Source organism: Schistocerca gregaria, chromosome 7, assembly GCF_023897955.1.
Source record: "Schistocerca gregaria isolate iqSchGreg1 chromosome 7, iqSchGreg1.2, whole genome shotgun sequence".
Classification (NCBI taxonomy): Eukaryota; Metazoa; Arthropoda; class Insecta; order Orthoptera; family Acrididae; genus Schistocerca; species Schistocerca gregaria.
Window position 1 is genome coordinate 28,654,226 of NC_064926.1, and position 18,676 is coordinate 28,672,901.

At 37.7% G+C, this 18,676-nt stretch overlaps 1 protein-coding gene across 1 annotated transcript in view; it reads left to right on the plus strand.

Annotated features, from left to right (window-relative positions):
* LOC126281764 (protein unc-13 homolog C-like) overlaps window positions 1-18,676 on the plus strand; it is a 1,053,980-nt gene that overhangs the window by 694,541 nt on the left and 340,763 nt on the right. The window contains exon 13 of the mRNA XM_049980962.1: window positions 10,150-10,256. Within this exon, the coding sequence (XP_049836919.1) occupies window positions 10,150-10,256 (107 nt within the window). The remainder of the gene's footprint in view (window positions 1-10,149; window positions 10,257-18,676) is intronic.

Here is an 18,676-nt window from a genome sequence, read left to right on the forward strand (position 1 = left end):
GGCAGATTAAAACTGTGTGCCCGACCGAGACTCGAACTCGGGACCTTTGCCTTTCGCGGGCAAGTGCTCTACCAACTGAGCTACCGAAGCACGACTCACGTCCGGTACTCACAGCTTTACTTCTGCCAGTATCCGTCTCCTACCTTCCAAACTTTACAGAAGCTCTTCTGCGAACCTTGCAGAACTAGCACTCCTGAAAGAAAGGATACTGCGGAGACATGGCTTAGCCACAGCCTGGGGGATGTTTCCAGAATGAGATTTTCACTCTGCAGCGGAGTGTGCGCTGATATGAAACTTCCTGGCAGATTAAAACTGTGTGCCCGACCGAGACTCGAACTCGGGACCTTTGCCTTTCGCGGGCAAGTGCTCTACCAACTGAGCTACCGAAGCACGACTCACGTCCGGTACTCACAGCTTTACTTCTGCCAGTATCCGTCTCCTACCTTCCAAACTTTACAGAAGCTCTTCTGCGAACCTTGCAGAACTAGCACTCCTGAAAGAAAGGATACTGCGGAGACATGGCTTAGCCACAGCCTGGGGGATGTTTCCAGAATGAGATTTTCACTCTGCAGCGGAGTGTGCGCTGATATGAAACTTCCTGGCAGATTAAAACTGTGTGCCCGACCGAGAACAGTTTTAATCTGCCAGGAAGTTTCATATCAGCGCACACTCCGCTGCAGAGTGAAAATCTCATTCTGGAAACATCCCCCAGGCTGTGGCTAAGCCATGTCTCCGCAGTATCCTTTCTTTCAGGAGTGCTAGTTCTGCAAGGTTCGCAGAAGAGCTTCTGTAAAGTTTGGAAGGTAGGAGACGGATACTGGCAGAAGTAAAGCTGTGAGTACCGGACGTGAGTCGTGCTTCGGTAGCTCAGTTGGTAGAGCACTTGCCCGCGAAAGGCAAAGGTCCCGAGTTCGAGTCTCGGTCGGGCACACAGTTTTAATCTGCCAGGAAGTTTCATATCAGCGCACACTCCGCTGCAGAGTGAAAATCTCATTCTGGAAACATCCCCCAGGCTGTGGCTAAGCCATGTCTCCGCAGTATCCTTTCTTTCAGGAGTGCTAGTTCTGCAAGGTTCGCAGAAGAGCTTCTGTAAAGTTTGGAAGGTAGGAGACGGATACTGGCAGAAGTAAAGCTGTGAGTACCGGACGTGAGTCGTGCTTCGGTAGCTCAGTTGGTAGAGCACTTGCCCGCGAAAGGCAAAGGTCCCGAGTTCGAGTCTCGGTCGGGCACACAGTTTTAATCTGCCAGGAAGTTTCATATCAGCGCACACTCCGCTGCAGAGTGAAAATCTCATTCTGGAAACATCCCCCAGGCTGTGGCTAAGCCATGTCTCCGCAGTATCCTTTCTTTCAGGAGTGCTAGTTCTGCAAGGTTCGCAGAAGAGCTTCTGTAAAGTTTGGAAGGTAGGAGACGGATACTGGCAGAAGTAAAGCTGTGAGTACCGGACGTGAGTCGTGCTTCGGTAGCTCAGTTGGTAGAGCACTTGCCCGCGAAAGGCAAAGGTCCCGAGTTCGAGTCTCGGTCGGGCACACAGTTTTAATCTGCCAGGAAGTTTCATATCAGCGCACACTCCGCTGCAGAGTGAAAATCTCATTCTGGAAACATCCCCCAGGCTGTGGCTAAGCCATATCTCCGCAGTATCCTTTCTTTCAGGAGTGCTAGTTCTGCAAGTTTCGCAGAAGAGCTTCTGTAAAGTTTGGAAGGTAGGAGACGGATACTGGCAGAAGTAAAGCTGTGAGTACCGGACATGAGTCGTGCTTCGGTAGCTCAGTTGGTAGAGCACTTGCCCGCGAAAGGCAAAGGTCCCGAGTTCGAGTCTCGGTTGGGCACACAGTTTTAATCTGCCAGGAAGTTTCATATCAGCGCACACTCCGCTGCAGAGTGAAAATCTCATTCTTGAATTTAGTGCTTTGGAAACTGACATGCTGTGTTTTGTGGAATTCAAAGTTACTATTTCATAATACAAAAATATGCAGTGTACATGTTGCTGCATGTCAAAGGTCTTTCCAAACTGTCTTTTGTTTGTTTGTTTTTGTTTCGTTTTATAAAGTGGTGGGAAGTTCTACACCAATATATAAAACCTTAACCATTCAGAGGATTGATAAGTTCTACAGTGCCAAGGGGAAGTATACTATCAATTAACATGGAAAAAGTGTATTTTCACAAGGGAAAAAGTGTATGTTTTAATTGGTAAATCTTGGAGTGATCCTTGTCCCTGTATGCACCCTATAACACCTCTGAACTATGTACACCAACATTTCTTATACCAATGGCTATCAGAGCCTAGTCTCACTAAAATAACTCCAAGTACCCCTTTTATGGCTGTTTCCATTGAGTATACTAAAATTGTCATCCTGAAATACTTCGTTCACTCTGTTCAGTAGCCTACTAACTGAGAATATACCCTTAATGCCCCTCTCAGAATGAGTCAGATGTGTGTTGTTCTTACTAATTACCTGCTAGTGCTATCACTGTCAAAACGACAGGTGCTTGGGTGGCAACACACACTCATGCACAGTTTGAAACTTTAACATTTACCTTTGTTATGTGCAATGGGAAGTTGTTGCCACTGTGCTTCAACAGACTTACCTATGTAGCATTTATTTGACAGTTTACCATTTAAAAGTTTGTGAAACACCACGGTTCATATTATCTAAAGCTTTCTTAACATGATGGGATGAAAGAATTTCTTGAATAATATTAATTGAATATGTGATACCTCTAGTTTCCTCACATCCAACTCATTGTTTAGTGTCATTATATAACTAAAGATAATTTAAAACTATAACAAAGTGTTACGGTAAATTAGATTCTTATAAAAACAAAATTAGTAACACAGTAAATTGGAAAAAAAAAAAAAAAACGATGAGAATGAAAAATGAGTGTCAAAATATGTTAACAAATAAGAAAAGTGCAGAGAATGATCTGCTATTCATTAAACTACAATAATGATAAACTTTCCTTAAACAGATACACAGTCTTACACGCACATCTGGGAGGAACATGCAGAAGGACAGAATGGGTTATACAAGTGAAATAAGAATTACTTAAGACAGAACTATATTTAAGAGTTTTTTATTAAAGATAATTGTTCAATATATTTGAATGTATGTGGCTAGCTACAAAACTTCTTAATGCATATTTGTTGGTTGGATGAATGAGAACTAAGTTGTTAATTGTATCTGAAGGAAAATTCACTTAAGAAAACAGGAAAAATTTAAAAAAAAGAGTTGTTAACCAGTGATTACCTTCAGGATATAAAATATATAGTACTGCCAATAGCTGCATATAAAAATACACTCACTATCCTTTGTTTCAGAACTATTAACTCCTTTCTCAGGAAAGAGAGCTGGTTAGGATGGGGAAGGTTAAGAAGGAATGGCAGGTCACTCAAGCCCCAAGGAAAGAATGATCCATGTCTTGTGGAGATGAGGGCCAGCCAGAGATTAAGGGGGAGTCAGAGAGAATAAGAGGACAAAGAGAGCACTTTGTCAAGCACTTCTGTTCATAAAAGATAAAGACAGAGTGAGAAGTAAAGATGGGTTAGCAAAAGACCAATGTATAGTGTAAATAAGGCTAGGAAAGCGGAAAATGAGGAAAAATGGAGGGAAGAAAACAAAAATGCATTACAAGTGTATGTGTGTGTTGGAGGGGGGGGGGAGGGGGGGGGGAAGGTAGCAAGATGTTCTAATGAAGATTATGTCTAGGAGAGTGTTGGGATGTGAGAATGTGATGGAAGGCAAGTTCCCATGATGGAGTTCAGGGAAACTAAAATTGATGGTTCCAAATGACCCATGTGTTATAGTAGACACTCAGGGTCCTTTAGTTCATGCTGAAGAACGCACTCAGCAACTTGGAAATCGTTGTCTTCAAGCTTTTAAGTTCATTTATGTGGTCAGCCAGTTTAATGGTGGTCATTTCTATATGAAAGAAAATGCAGCAGACACAAGCTGGTTGATAAAAAATTTCCATGGTTTTAGTGAGGTGAAGTGTCAGGGAAAGTTTCTGAAAATTTTAAAAATGACCAGATGAATTTGAGTTGGGAAAAGGGTCGAGGTGTTGTAGGAAGTGGAAGAGCTCTTCTGCATCATGAGTCTGGACCAAAAAAATGTTGTAAATAAAACTATGCCAAGCCAGGAGGCCCAGCATCTGGATCAAGAGAAACGTTTCTTCCATGCAGCCCATAAAAAAAATTGGAATACCAGTAAAATGGGGCTAGCCTGGTTCCCAAAGTGTTTTCCTGATTTGTTTGTAGGACTGACCTGCAAAGATGATATAATTATAGGATATACTGAAGTTTCTGAAAGTGACAATAAACATGCTTTTAAAAAGACTGTTGGTGGCCATTGGAAAAGGCTGAGAGGCCACATGTGAATAGGATTTTAATGTTAATTGAGGTCTCAGGAGTACTGATGAGGAGGATTCCAGCTGGAAGAGGGATGGGAATGGATATGAGATATTTCAAGAAGTGGTTGGTGTCTTTTTGCAGGATGGGAGCACCAGAGTGATGGATTGGAAGTGCAGCTAAACCAGGGCTAAAGTGTGATTGGCAGCACTTTGAAATTAGTTACAACAGGATGGCCGGGATGGTTATTTTGTGTATATTTTTAAGTGGATAGACTGGGGGGGCTATTGCTTTAAGGATTTTCTACATCTCATTTTTGATGGAAGGAATTGAATCATTAGGAACAATCTTGTAAGTGAAGTTGTCAGAGAGCTGATGATGCCAGTCTGCCACACATTCTTCACAGTCGAACATCACACTATTGGATCCTTTGTCCATAGGGAAGATAATGATAGAGCAGTCTGCCTTCGGGTCACAAATAGCTCAGGACAGATTGAGTAAAGTTTTTCATGAAGGATTTAAGTGAGTGTTCCCTGAATGGCAGGGAGGATAATTTTGGGGACAAGGAGGAGGTTCCCTTTGCAACATGGGTTGGAACTATTCAAGGAAAGGATTGATGCTCACTCTGTTAGTTGTGAATTGGTATTGGTTTTCGATGCAATATTTCCAGTTCAGGTTCATTATTACAATCTTTTTTTTTAATTTCTTATTTATTATGTCTCATTATTTCTTTACTGCTTTCATTTTTGCATCCATGTTCCCCTCCTTCCACTCTTTCCCATTGCCTTTCATTATCCTCACAACATGTGAATCACTATCATCTTTGAATCTGAGTGACCTACCCTTCCATTTCAACCTCCTCCAGTTTATTGCTCTCTCCTTCCTGAGGAAGTAACTAATAGTTCTGAAATCTTACATAGTGTGTATACTTTTATATATATTAATCAGCAGTATTTAGTATTTATTCTCCCAAAGGCACAAGGATTGCACAGGAATATGGAAACACCATGAGAAATACTGGCGTGAAGATAAATGCAGATGTTAGCCAAGTCAGCTGGTTGCGCTGTTGTGTTCAACCATAGAAGGCACCTGTGCAATGTCCTCAATACATTGCAAGTGTCAGCCATTGTCAGGACAGTGCCCTGTGTAGCTGAGAGTGTGTGATGGTGAAGCTAAGTGAATTTGAAAATGGACAAACTTTCAGTGTTTGTATAGTGAAGCTTCCATGACTAAGGTAGCCAAAGTATTTGGTGTTTTGAGAGGCACTACTTCAAAGATCTAGACAGTATATGGAGAGAGAGAAAAAAGCATCATCCACTAAGTCACAACACAGACAAAATTGTGTGTTGAGTGACACTGACAGAGAGTGATGAAAAACAAGAGGACAACACCTGCAAAATTCAGTACAAAATTGAATGTAGCACTAATGAACCATGTTACATTACACTGTATTATATAAATACTTGTTCCATAGATCACGAATACAGCATTTCATAATGATATGGAACATGTCTCCTTAACATAAGTTTTCTTTACACAAAATAAGTAATTAATTTTTTTTATACTACTTCAAATCTATATATTCATCTACTGAGTAGAAAGAGTATCCATTCAGAAATAAATGTTGCTTGGCTATCTGTCAGACTTTTAATGCTATTTGGCAAATGACAAAGGATTTATGTGGCACCATAATTCACCCCTTTCTATGCCAAAGTCATATTTAATCCAGAATAGTAAAGATCATCCCGTCTTCCGTTTTTGTAGCTATGCATTTCACTGTTATTTTTGAATTGGAATGTCTGCACTAAAACAACACGGTGGGAGCTCCATAATCATGGAATTGCGGGGTAAGCTGAAACATCAAATGGTTTCCTACTTGTGGTCAAGTTTATGCCCCAAGAATGAAACATGGTGGGGGTTTGGTGATGATTTGGGCAGCCATATCATGGTACTCCATGAGCCTCATGGGTACTGTGCCAGGATCCATTACTACCAAGGATTAAATGACCATTTTGGCTGATTAGGTCCATCCCCAGTGCAGTAGTTGTTCCCCAGTGATGATGGTGTATTTCAAGGCAACATGGGCTTTATTGACACTTCTTGCATCATCCAGGACTCATTTTGTGAACAACAGGATGAATTGTTGCTTCTTCCCTGGCCACTACAGTCAACAGATCACAGCATTATTTAACCTTTATGGTCTACTTTGGAGAGAAGGGTACATGATCACTATCCACCTTCATTTCATGATCGCTATCCACCTTCATCACTGTTGTGTGAGCTTGCTCTGTTTTTGTAGAAAGCATGGTATAAGATTCCCTTGAAAACTGTAGAGGAACTGTGCTCATCCATTCTGAGATAAAAGGAAGATTTTTCTTTGTATGGCAACGGTTTTTCTATACTATGATAGGCATGGTGATGTGTTTTGTTTTTGGTGTTTCCATATTTTTGTCCGCCTCCTGTATGTACAGGATGATTATAATTACAGTTCCTGCTTCAAAACACTCTAAAAACAACCACTGCTTAGAATGATATCAAAGAAGAGGAAATTGCTACTGGAGGGGGGGAGGAGGGGGGGGGGAATGAAAATTTTCCCAATAGATGGCACTGTAAGCGTCATAAAGTAAGTGGATTCAGCTATAAATGACAGTTGAATTACAGTACAACACTTGCAGTGTGAGTTACACATTAAACCAACAGTACGGTGCGATGTGCATGACCTCACAAGTGTGGCATTGAACAATTGTGGCACTGTTAGTTAGGTAAGCCTATCCACCATGTTAAGGTCATACCACATCAGAAGTGCAAAAATGATTTTTAATTGTCTTGAGGCCAAAAACTGCATAGGAGGCAACAATGACATCAGGTATTCATTTTTTTGAGGCCAAAAACAGCATAAAAAGCATCAATGAAATCGGTTTTCAATTGTTGTGCAACTGTCACAAGACATGTTCAGTATGCTGTCCACTGTTTCTTACCACAAGTTGAAATTGAGAAACAGCATGTTCCACATCAGATTGGTGTGTCTCACAGATCGTATTCAGAATGCATTGCACAATGCTTGCCTTCAATTTGCAATTGGAGCACTGAACACAGCATCTTTCAGATAATCCCACAGCCAGAGGTCACATGGATTAAGATCAGGTGATTTCGACAGCCAAGCTTGTCATGCAGTTGGTGTAAGACATGTTCAGTATGCTGTCTGCTGTTTCCTGCCACAAGTTGAAATTGAGAAACAGCATATTCTGCAACAGATCTGTGTGTCTCAGGGGTCATATTAAGAATGCATAGTGCAATGCATGCCTTACCGTTCAGGAATGTTTGCAATCAGAGCATTGAAGACAGCATCATTCAGATAACATGACAGCCAGATGTCATGTTGATTAAGATTAGGTGATCTGGACACTCAGTCTGTAGAAAAATTCTAGCATTTACAAAATTATGATGCAGCAGCTGCTTCACTGGCTGTGCGGTGTACAGAGGTGTGCCATCTTGCATAAAAATGATGCCAACTGTAGATCAATGCTGTTGGATGGTTGAAATGATATTGATGTGCAAAAGACTTATTATTTACCAGTGACAGTACAGGTAACAGTTTCTGCAGGAGCTATCTCCTTAAAAAGATGGGTGCTACAATAAATGATACCATCAACCCACACAACACTGTTAACTTCACAGGATGGAGTGGTACCGATTGATATGCAAGCAGATTTTCCATTGCCCATATTCTATAATTCTGTGTACTGATATGTACTTGGAGATGGAAATGGCTTCATCTGTCTGTAGAACGTTCCATGGCTATTCGTTGCCACTCCTGTGTGAACATCAAATTCTAGAACAAACATTTTTCTTAGTGGCAGGTCCACATGAAGCAACTCCTTAACATGGGTAATTTTGTGTGGATAGCAGTACAAGATATTCATAGCATTTAACACACCATGTTCACAGGCATGTCCAAAGTTGAGACAATTCCCTTTCTACATTGCTGTGACAACACTCCAGACACTTGGCAGACATCGGACAAATGCCTTTTTTCATACCTCTGAGTGTGTTGAACGACTACAGAGCTACTGACACAGTGTTACCATTCTTGTAAAAGAGCTTTACCAGTAGTGTGTGATTCTGCATTGAGACAGTCATGCCAACTGTCTTAGGTCCAAACTGAGGAACAGCCATGTACCCCACATCTTTTATTTTGTATGTTTTGCCGCTTTCAGTACCATCTAGTGTTTCATTTTTGCTAACTTTTTCCTCCATATCGTTTCCCCACTTCTTCAATAATATTCTCTTCAAATTTTTTGACATAATTCTGAGCAGTGGTTCTTTTTTGTAGTGTTTTGGAACTGTAACTTTATTTATAATCACACTTGACTAGCCAGCAGTTCTGCCTCACAACTTTTCATAAGCAAAAGCTTTAAATAATGTTAAAGAAAAATGCAGAATTGTAAAAATTTGGTTTTATAATTTGTCAGGGAAGCAAGACTAGCATAGAATGGAAACAAATAGAAGGTAAGCAGAAAAAATATGTACTAGTAATACAGATAATCGCCATGTAAAATTGAGATGATAGTCATTTTTTTTGTCATTACTTCAGTCTGTGGTGTATGACTAAATGAATAATAAGAATATAATAGAGGGAAACATTCCACGTGGGAATGAAAATAAGTTATGGAAGGAGTAAGGGTGACAAATCGCTTAATGATTGAGGTACTGACTTACTGATAGATACATGAAAAAGACTTAGTGTTCTCTCTTAGGTTTACATGGCATGAATAATTAATAGTGTACTTCCGGGTGTTCTTTCAAGTTGTTGTTTCCATTTTATCTACAATATCTCAACAATTGGGTTGGTTGTTGAAATATTATGCATAAAATTTAAACAACTTAGCAAAACACCCAGAAGGCCATCATTAACAGAGAATGTTGGTAGCTTTTGGAAAAATATTTCTTCAGAGCTATAGAGTAGCCTACATAAATACACTCATATGCCCGCACAGCTACAATGTCCTAGCTGACTGTGTTGTGCTGGGACAATGTAGCTATGCAGGTGGGTGTGTATATGTATACTCTATAGCTCTGAAGAAGGTTTTCTCTGAAAGATAGCAACATTTTCAGTCTTCTTCATGTGCTTATCGATGACTCAGCACCTCAATTGTTCATTGAATTGTTACTTGTACTCTTTCCATTATTTATATTCCAGTAAGGACTTTCCTTTACCATATGAGTAACAGTAATATCAGTAACAACATATGGTTAACATGTAATAAGTGTATTATTGTGTTAATGAGAGATAAACATATAGTAATTTGAACAGAATTTGGAATGTAATTATTCTGCACAACAGGCTTGTCAATGGCTGTTGTCTGTTTCAGTAATTCCCATATTCACACATATCCTGTTTTTAAAAACTTCTTGTATTTAAACCTTGTGCAGTGAACTTACTGAAATACTGAGAACACTATAATTGTTTTAGAAGGCTTCTTGTTCTATGTATATTTTAGTATTTTGTAGTACAATAACATGAAAATAAAATAAAATGAATAGTCATACAATAGAATATTAGAAATATTTTATGCTTTTAGCAGTCTTGCTGAATGTTATATAGTGCAAACTGAAATGAGATTTTAAGTCACAGTGTGAATCAATTTTTAGATAATTTAACAAACTGTCAGCATAAAAATGTTAACAATATATCATCATCCATAAGACTGCAATGGATAATTTGGTTTCCTACTAGGCAGAGGAAAACATCAGTTTTCAATAGAATCTTCTTTCTGTTATTTTTTGCTTATGTACTATCACAGGGCTGTATTTGGAGTTGAAGAAAAAAGTCACATTGGGCACATGAAAGCTGTGAAACAGTCCGTATTAGATGGTACCAGCAAGTGGTCAGCAAAAATAGCCATAACAGGTTTGTTGTTATGACAGACTACTGTGCTGCCTTCATTTATGCTTCCCTTTTGCCTTTTCTTCCCAAGACACCTGCATCTACCCTGGGTAAAGATATCTCAAAGCAGGCCTTCTTGTTTAACAGAACAATAAAAACAATTTTTGATGCGGCTTGCATTGACAGTTAATTTTATTCCTCCTGTCATTAGAATTTGCATAAGAAGTGCGTAGAGATGAGATTGATTGCTATCTCCCTTACCTAGGTTATCATGCCACGAGATATTTGCAGGTATCATAATTTCACACTGCTGCAAATAAGATTTTATATACTTATAGTGCTGAGCAATTCTTCCTATTACATTAAAGCAAAGCAGCTGCTGTTCAGAAAGGGAAAGCAAGATGCTGTTTTGTCATATCCTTACCCACTGTGCATTTCTCCCCCATGATGTGGAATGTGTGTTTGCCCTAGTCTCTTTATGTTAGGAATTAAAATGACTGTTCTATTACTGGAAGATGCTATTGTGATCCAAATACAACATATTTCCATTAGCAATATTCTGGGAACAGATATTAGCATCTTTTGCTGTCCTTATCCTGCATGAGAGACAGCAAGATCATTAGACAGATTACATGCTCATGAAGAACATTTTTTTTGCACAAGCATATAATAAAATTAGAACATTTTAGCTCAGTCATTTTAATTCCAGACTACTATTTCAGCTGAATGCTCACTGTCCCTTGCAGTGCCACGTTTCCTCTTGTTATGCTTTCCAGATGCCCGGATTGTCAGTTCATTTACTTTCATTTCTTCATTTTTGTATTGATGTGGTTTTGTTCTTTGGTGTGTATTTTTATATTTCCACAGAAACACCTTTTCAGTGGATCCTGACACACACATTGATTCAATCGAACAGGCCGAAGAAATGGTATTAGAGGGAACATCCAAATGGTCTTGCAAGATCGCTATCACAGGTATCACGGCCACAACATGAAACAAAAATAATGCAACCATTAAAAAAATTGAAAGTGAAAGCAAACCCCCAAAGTCATGGAACCTGCACTCTTCTTCCTTTAGAAAAAAAAATTATATCCTAAGGATTTACAGTCTCACCCTTCTATAGCAACATATGCCTCACTGATAAGTTTCACAAATAGACACTTCTCACCTACAGCCTCCATATTCTCTGCCTTTCTTTTTCTTACTAGTCTTCTGTATATAAATCTTCAGGTGTTGTTCTCTGTTGAAAATGTAGCTTTGCCAGCTTCCTTAGGCATATGTGTAATTGCAGCAAACAGTTTTCTGTCTTAGATGCTTACTTCATTCACATGTCTGTGGGAACATTTAAGGATATAATCAGGCAGAACTACCTAAATGCATTTCATTGTCATTGCTTTAATGTCCTTTGCCCCAGATGTAGGTATTATTTTAGTTTTTATTACAATAATGTAAATTCAGGATTGGAAATAATAAACAACCACTCACCTGTAGCTGATTGTTTCAGGGTGCAGAGATACAAGTAAACAGCAGGGGAAAGCTTTACTAACTTTCAAGCAGCCATTCATTTTGTAGTTTAAGTTTACAAATTAACATACATAACACACAGACAGCTCCAGCCACTTGTTGTTGCAATGATGGTGTTATCACATTGCAGTGACAGGTTATTGCAGCCTTCTATGTCTCTCTCTCTCTCTCTGTGTGTGTGTGTGTGTGTGTGTGTGTGGAGGGAGCAAGAGAGAGAGAGAGAGAGAGAGAGAGAGAGAGAGAGAGAGAGAGAGAGAGAGAGAGAGAGAGATCATGTACAAGGAGTGACAGCATTCAACTTAATAAAGTGCCCCTGCTGTTATATGTGTCTGCATACTACACATCAATTGGCTACAGGTAAGTTGTTGCATTTTTTATTATTTTATTCTGTATTGTATATTAGAATAAGAAATTCATGAGACCAATATCACAGATAGTCCTTCATTCACATTTAATACAATAGCTTTGAAATTTGTGAAGATAATTTCAGTGACACTTCAGTGATTTGCAGCCACAATGAAATTTTGTTGGCATGAGTTAGTATCATTTAGTAGACAGTATGATTTACTGTCAAGAGCTGCTGGTAGAATGTGTTTACTGATCAACCAGTTTCAGTCCATAGACCATCATCAAGTTCACAAAAACATTTATACCACCTTACTAGGTGACAAAATCAGTGGCATCATATAATAAAATCCATGAATTCATCATTGTTGTCAAATAGTTAATCCATATTATACTACTGATGTTTAATATAATGTGAATGAATACACTGTTGTACACATTTTTGTGATTGACAGTGTTATTTTCTACTATCTGACAACAGTGACAAATTCAGGGATTTTATTATTTGATACCATTATGTTATCATCTAGTATGTTTTTGTGGATCTGATGATGAAACTGGTTGCTCAATAATGAAATTTTATCAGCAAGTTTTTTGATATTCTTCAAATATGTGTGAGCTGTGGGACACACTCTTCTTAAAATATCATTTAAAACTTGCACACAAGTTAATCATAAATTTGGGATTTTTGGTAGTATCTCTGCCCATCTTAACTGGATATGAGGAGGGTATCAGTATTATAATTTCAAATGATATTGTGCAGGTGGAATTCTAAGAATTGTTTGTTGCACTGTTGTCAGTTGTTGTGTTTGACTATCATTACAAAACACACTCATAAGTAGAACTTTGTAGTAATCAGTCAGGAGATTTGAATGTCATTGTTGTTATTATGTCAAATTGAAATTATGTTCACACTACTTGGGCGTTATTCAGCAGCAGTATTGAACATCTGTCTCTGCATCCCTCACTAATAACTGAGCAAGATACAGAATTTTTCTGTGTGAATGAAGACTACTTTCCCAGTATTGTTCTTAGTATGTTTGTGCTTTGGACCACACTTAAGTGCAAATTTTATTTCCATTTATCTCTTTATCAGACAGAATTATATGTATTATTACCTTTGGTCTCTTTACATGCATGAAAAGATATTTAATGAAATGGAATATTGTAAACAGCGTTCTCACAATAATAACTTAAATGTTTCTGTGAATGTGGTTTTATGAAGCTACATGGAGGTCACAGAAGAAAGCAAAAAGGGGAAAACCTCATAAGAAATTGGTACCCCTAAAATGTTTTCTTCAAGAGAGAACCAAAACCACTTTTAGATGTTAATGTTTTTACATGTTTTTATGTTCTCTTTTGAGGATAATGCCCATTTTGGGCTTAGAAATACTGAAATGCATTTAGCTTAGTTCTGGTTAGGTGATATAACTGTAGACAGAAGTTTAACTTTACACATTTGACATACTTTGTATTGTTTCCTGTTGGCTTGTAGAAAACAATCCTTACAAAGTTAGCATGTTACATGCATTCATTAAACTTACAGGCCTGGTAGCTACAGTACACATTAATACACATGTGAAAATGCATATACAGTTTTTATGCCATTGTAGTTTTATTATATGTAACCTGAAATGAATGTAAAATGTGCATTTTACATTCTCATTTCAGTTAAACAGTCAAACGTACAGATTAGTGGACAGTCTTTTTAAGCTGCACAATTAACAAACTTTTAGTGGTATTCACTCTCACAGTCACAAGTCTGTTAACATATTAGCTGAAATGTTCACAGTAATGAATGAAGATTTAGCATTCTTATTACAAAAAATTTTAATCAGTTGGCAATATGCAGAAAATAACTTTATCTAAATCTTTCTTTTCCTCTCCTAACATGCATGATCAGTCTTTAATGCATACACTTATTGTGCTGCACGCATATCTCCTTGCAAAAACAATGTTTGTAACCTTCACAAAATCCCCCTGACATTCAGTATTCAGCAAACAGTTGTATTTGTTTTTTTGTTTTTTTTTTTTTTTTTTTTTGTTTCTCTGCAGTTGTTACTTCTGCTTTTTTGAGGCTGTGAGCAGCTGTACAAAAGTGAGGCACATACATATTTGATAATTGCTCCACCCAGTCTCTTACCAAAGTATTCATATTTATGTCCTCTATCTATCAGTTTCCCCCGTATGTCATTTCCAGTAACATGCACCGTCCACTTGTTCCTGTCTAATTATAATATCTCACACTGTTTCCTCTGACAATTTTCTTGTTATTGTGCAGTTTTGTCTCTGACTACTAACTTCTCAAATTTTAAGTGTTAGCTGTCAGATCATAATATACCAAAGGTATATAGGAGACAAAGAATCTTGATAGTACAATGGGAGCTGTATTTTTTAAAAACTTCCTGGCAGATTGAAATTGTGTTTTTACATAATATTCCATTTTGTATTTTTGTTTTACATACAATAATTTTGATCCATGACACATGTTTGGCCACCATTCATGACTGAAAATGGAACAAAGAACAAAAAAAATTAAGTTGGTAGGTGACAAATTGGAAGTAGTCTCTCATCTTTACAAATAATTTCTATGTTTTTACATGTTGTGTTGTGGTTTATTTTACTTTTATTTTGTTGTGCAAGTATTTTCAAAGTGTTTGATACATTGCTTTGGATGTTAAGGTTGGAGTTTGCATTTGTAAATACATATTATTTCAGTTGTTTCATGATTTTTATTGCACTGTTGCTTACAACTGTTGTTTTAATATTAACATACAAAATTGTGCTGCTTACATTGCATGTTAATATACAAACAGCTTTCATTTATTAAATATGCATGTATTTGCATTTATAGTAATTTCCATGCTACTAGAAATTCATTGTCCACTTCATTTATAGTGTAAATAGTAACGCTTCTAGCATGAAAATTAAAGTTAGATTTAATTAAATAGTTATCTTTGTATGTCATTTGTTACCAAAAATTATAATTTATAGTAGTACTGATATTTTACTTTTATAGAATTTTCAAGCATGTGCATGAAATCAGTTGTGTGAAATCCTTAGCACTTTTACATAATAATTTTAAATGCCAAAATTTGATGTGTCCTCCTATTCCCTTGTAATCACTACACTACATGGAAGAGTAAACTACCTGCTTTTCCTCTTGATAAGTATGTGCTTGGTGTACTGTTGTTAAAAATCACAACAAGTCTACATATCTGATTTTAAGAAAGTCTTTGCAGATATGTGGAAGAAGTTCAGAGGTAAGTATTACCATCTCAGTATGTTTGTGAAAAATATATGCTTCAAGACCAAGTTTTCAATCTACCAATTTTCATACTTGTTGACAATTGAACAAGATGACTTCTGAATAGACAAACAGCACGAAGTAGCCATAGAAAAAACCAGTTCCAGAAAGAAGCTACAGCATTTTTAGTGGTTTCTATTACACTTCTGAAATGTTATAATTGTCACATTAATATTTTCACCCAGCTGCAAGTGTGGAGAGTGGTCTGAACCAGTAGTTGTCCAGGAGAGAGGGACAGCAGTATGTTGTTTGTGTTAAACAGGCTTGATTTATCATTTCAGGCACCTACATTTTCTGATCTATATTGTCCAAGATTTCTCTAAGCCACAGGCATTGCGAGAGATATAGCAGAATCTATGGACATATTCTTCAGTGAGCATCATTTTTTTGTTTGCTTCTGTTTATAATACAATGTTACAACTATCAAACGAAGTGAGTCATTTTTTAAGGTGTATAGCCATGTAGAACAAACTCAGAAGATTATTAGCTGGTAAAATGTAAAAGTTATGTAAAAAATACAACACTGAGGCAGTTTTGTTAAAAAAATACTTCTCCCCTTTTAGCAGAAGTATAAAATTGATAATTTCGTCTTCCCAATAATCATACTGTGAAATTACATTGTCAGTAATTATGGCTAGTGATTAGGTAGTTAATTATTTTTATGCAAATGAATGTACGATAAAGAGAAAATTAGTTATGTGATTAGATTTAATCATTATGAGATCACTAATGTTTTTCCCTGACCGGGGTATCAAATCTGCATTGCTTTTCTGGTATTCATATGCATTTGGCACTTCTCTGATTTTATTCCAGTTGCTTAGGAACTTCAATCCTATGAGCTGGTATATAACACAAACTGATAGACCATACTGGTATATTCCTTACCCCTGGCAACAAGTTGTTTAGACAGTCTCAAATCAGTTGTTTCCCAGAAAATGTTGTTTGAAAAGCATTCAGCTAGAAAAGAGATTAATTTTTATATAAAATTAAAAGAAAAAAAGATATTAAAAACAAAGATTCCAAGACTTACCAAGGGGGAGAGCGCCGGTAGATAGGCACAATAAATAAAACACACAAACACACACACAGAATTTCTAGCTTTCACAACTGGCAGTTACTTCTTCAGGAAAGAGGGAAGGAGAGGAAAAGACGAAAGGATAAGGGTTTTAAGGGAGAGGGTAAGGAGTCATTTCAATCCCAGGAGCAGAAAGACTTCCCTTAGGGGGAAAAAAGGACAGGTGTACACTCGCACACACACACACACATATCCATCCGCACATACACAGACACAAGCAGACATTTGTATAGGCAGAGAGTTCGGGCAGAGATGTCAGTCAAGGCGGAAGTACAGAGGCAAAGAAGTTGTTGAAAGACAGGTGAGGTATGAGCGTCGGCAACTTGAAATTAGCAGAGGTTGAGGCCTGGTGGATATCAAGAAGAGAGGATATACTGAAGGGCGAGTTCCCATCTCCGGAGTTCAGATAGGTTGGTGTTGGTGGGAAGTATCCAGATAACCCGGACGGTGTAACACTGTGCCAAGATGTCCTGGCTGTGCACCAAGGCATGTTTAGCCACAGGGTGATCCTCATTACCAACAAACACTGTGTGCCTGTGTCCATTCATGCGAATGGACAGTTTGTTGCTGGCCATTCCCACATAGAAAGCGTCACAGTGTAGGTTATCTACCGGCGCTTTCCCGCTTGGTAGGTCTTGGAATCTTTGTTTTTAATATATTTTTTTCCATGTGGAAGTTTCTTTCTATTTTATTTACATCATCATTAATTTGAAGAAAAAAAAGAGTTTTCTTAATCTTTACATTGGCAACATGTGTGCTCTTCTATTATTTTCCATGCCATGTTGATATTTAATTCTCACGTCATAAATGTTACTTTCACTGAGTATTAATTGCGGCTTTAGTATGTTGTGAGTACTGAAAAACTTTCAAGTTGAATCACAGTTCAAAATTCGCATGAAACTCATAAGCCCCATATAAATGGCTGGGAAATGTGCTTCTGAGATCGGAAGAACATAAGACCATGCAACCTCCAGCTGCATAATCCTCACAAGAGGACAGCAATATTTAAACCAGCCATGTGGTTGTTAGCTGCTTTACTTTTTATGCCACAATAATCCAGAATCGAATTTTACACCTTATTTTCTTATTGCATACATGTATGTTTTATTTTTTGCTCACCTTTATTCTCTAGAATTAGGAAGTTCCAAATGTCTCCTCCAGTTGGTCAGTTGCCATGGTCTCATTCTCTAGGCACTGAAATCAGCAGTGCTCACAAGGGAATAGTCCTCCTTGTCACGTTGAAACTCATTTAAATTTTTTATTTAATTTTTCACTTGTAGGCAGCTGTATGGGCATCAGTATAGAAAGGTTTAATTGCTGATATGAACTGGGAATAATTTTGATATTTTTTGAATGCTTTTTGCACTTAAAACTGTCTGGTGTAGAAGCATGTGATTCACACTTTCGTGTCACAGCTTTGAATAATCAATTGAAAACAATCAAAAGATACACAACTTTTCATACAGATGTATATACGAGGGGCGTTTGGAAAGTCCATCCAAATTCAGAGAAATGACACCAAGGTCATTTATAGTTGATAGTATCTTTGGAAAGAATCCATACCAAGTTCTTTGTGTTTGCCATTTGTGTGAACCAAGGTAGCTGAGTGATTGTCAAAAAATTGGACGAAGAAGAATTTCATGTGGCAATTAAACATTACTTTATGAAAGGCAAAATGCCTCAGGAGACTAAAGAGAAGCTTGATAAACATTATGGTGACTCTGCATCTTCAATTAGAACAGTTTATAAGTGGTTTCAAAATTTTTCGAGTGACCATATGGGGACAAGTGATGCTGAATTTTCTGGACGCCCTATGGAGGTTACGACTCCAGAAATCATTGATAAAATCCATGATATGTTGATGGATGACAGAAGAGTTAAGGCATGTGAAATTACTAGTGCTGTGGGTATCTCAAATGAATGGGTACGTAATATTTTGCATAAACATTTGGATATGAGAAAGCTATCCACAAGATGGGTTCCGCAATTGCTCATGCTTGACCAAAAACGGAATCATGTGCAGTGTTTCAACGATGGTTTGCAGCTGTTCAGAAAGATTCTGCAGGACTAAAACATTGTTTTGTCACTGTGGGTGAAACATGGATACGTTACTATACTCCTGAGACCAAACAATAATCTAAACAATGGGTTACCAAGGGTAAAGACTAGTCCTTCGGTCGGAAAGGTTATGGT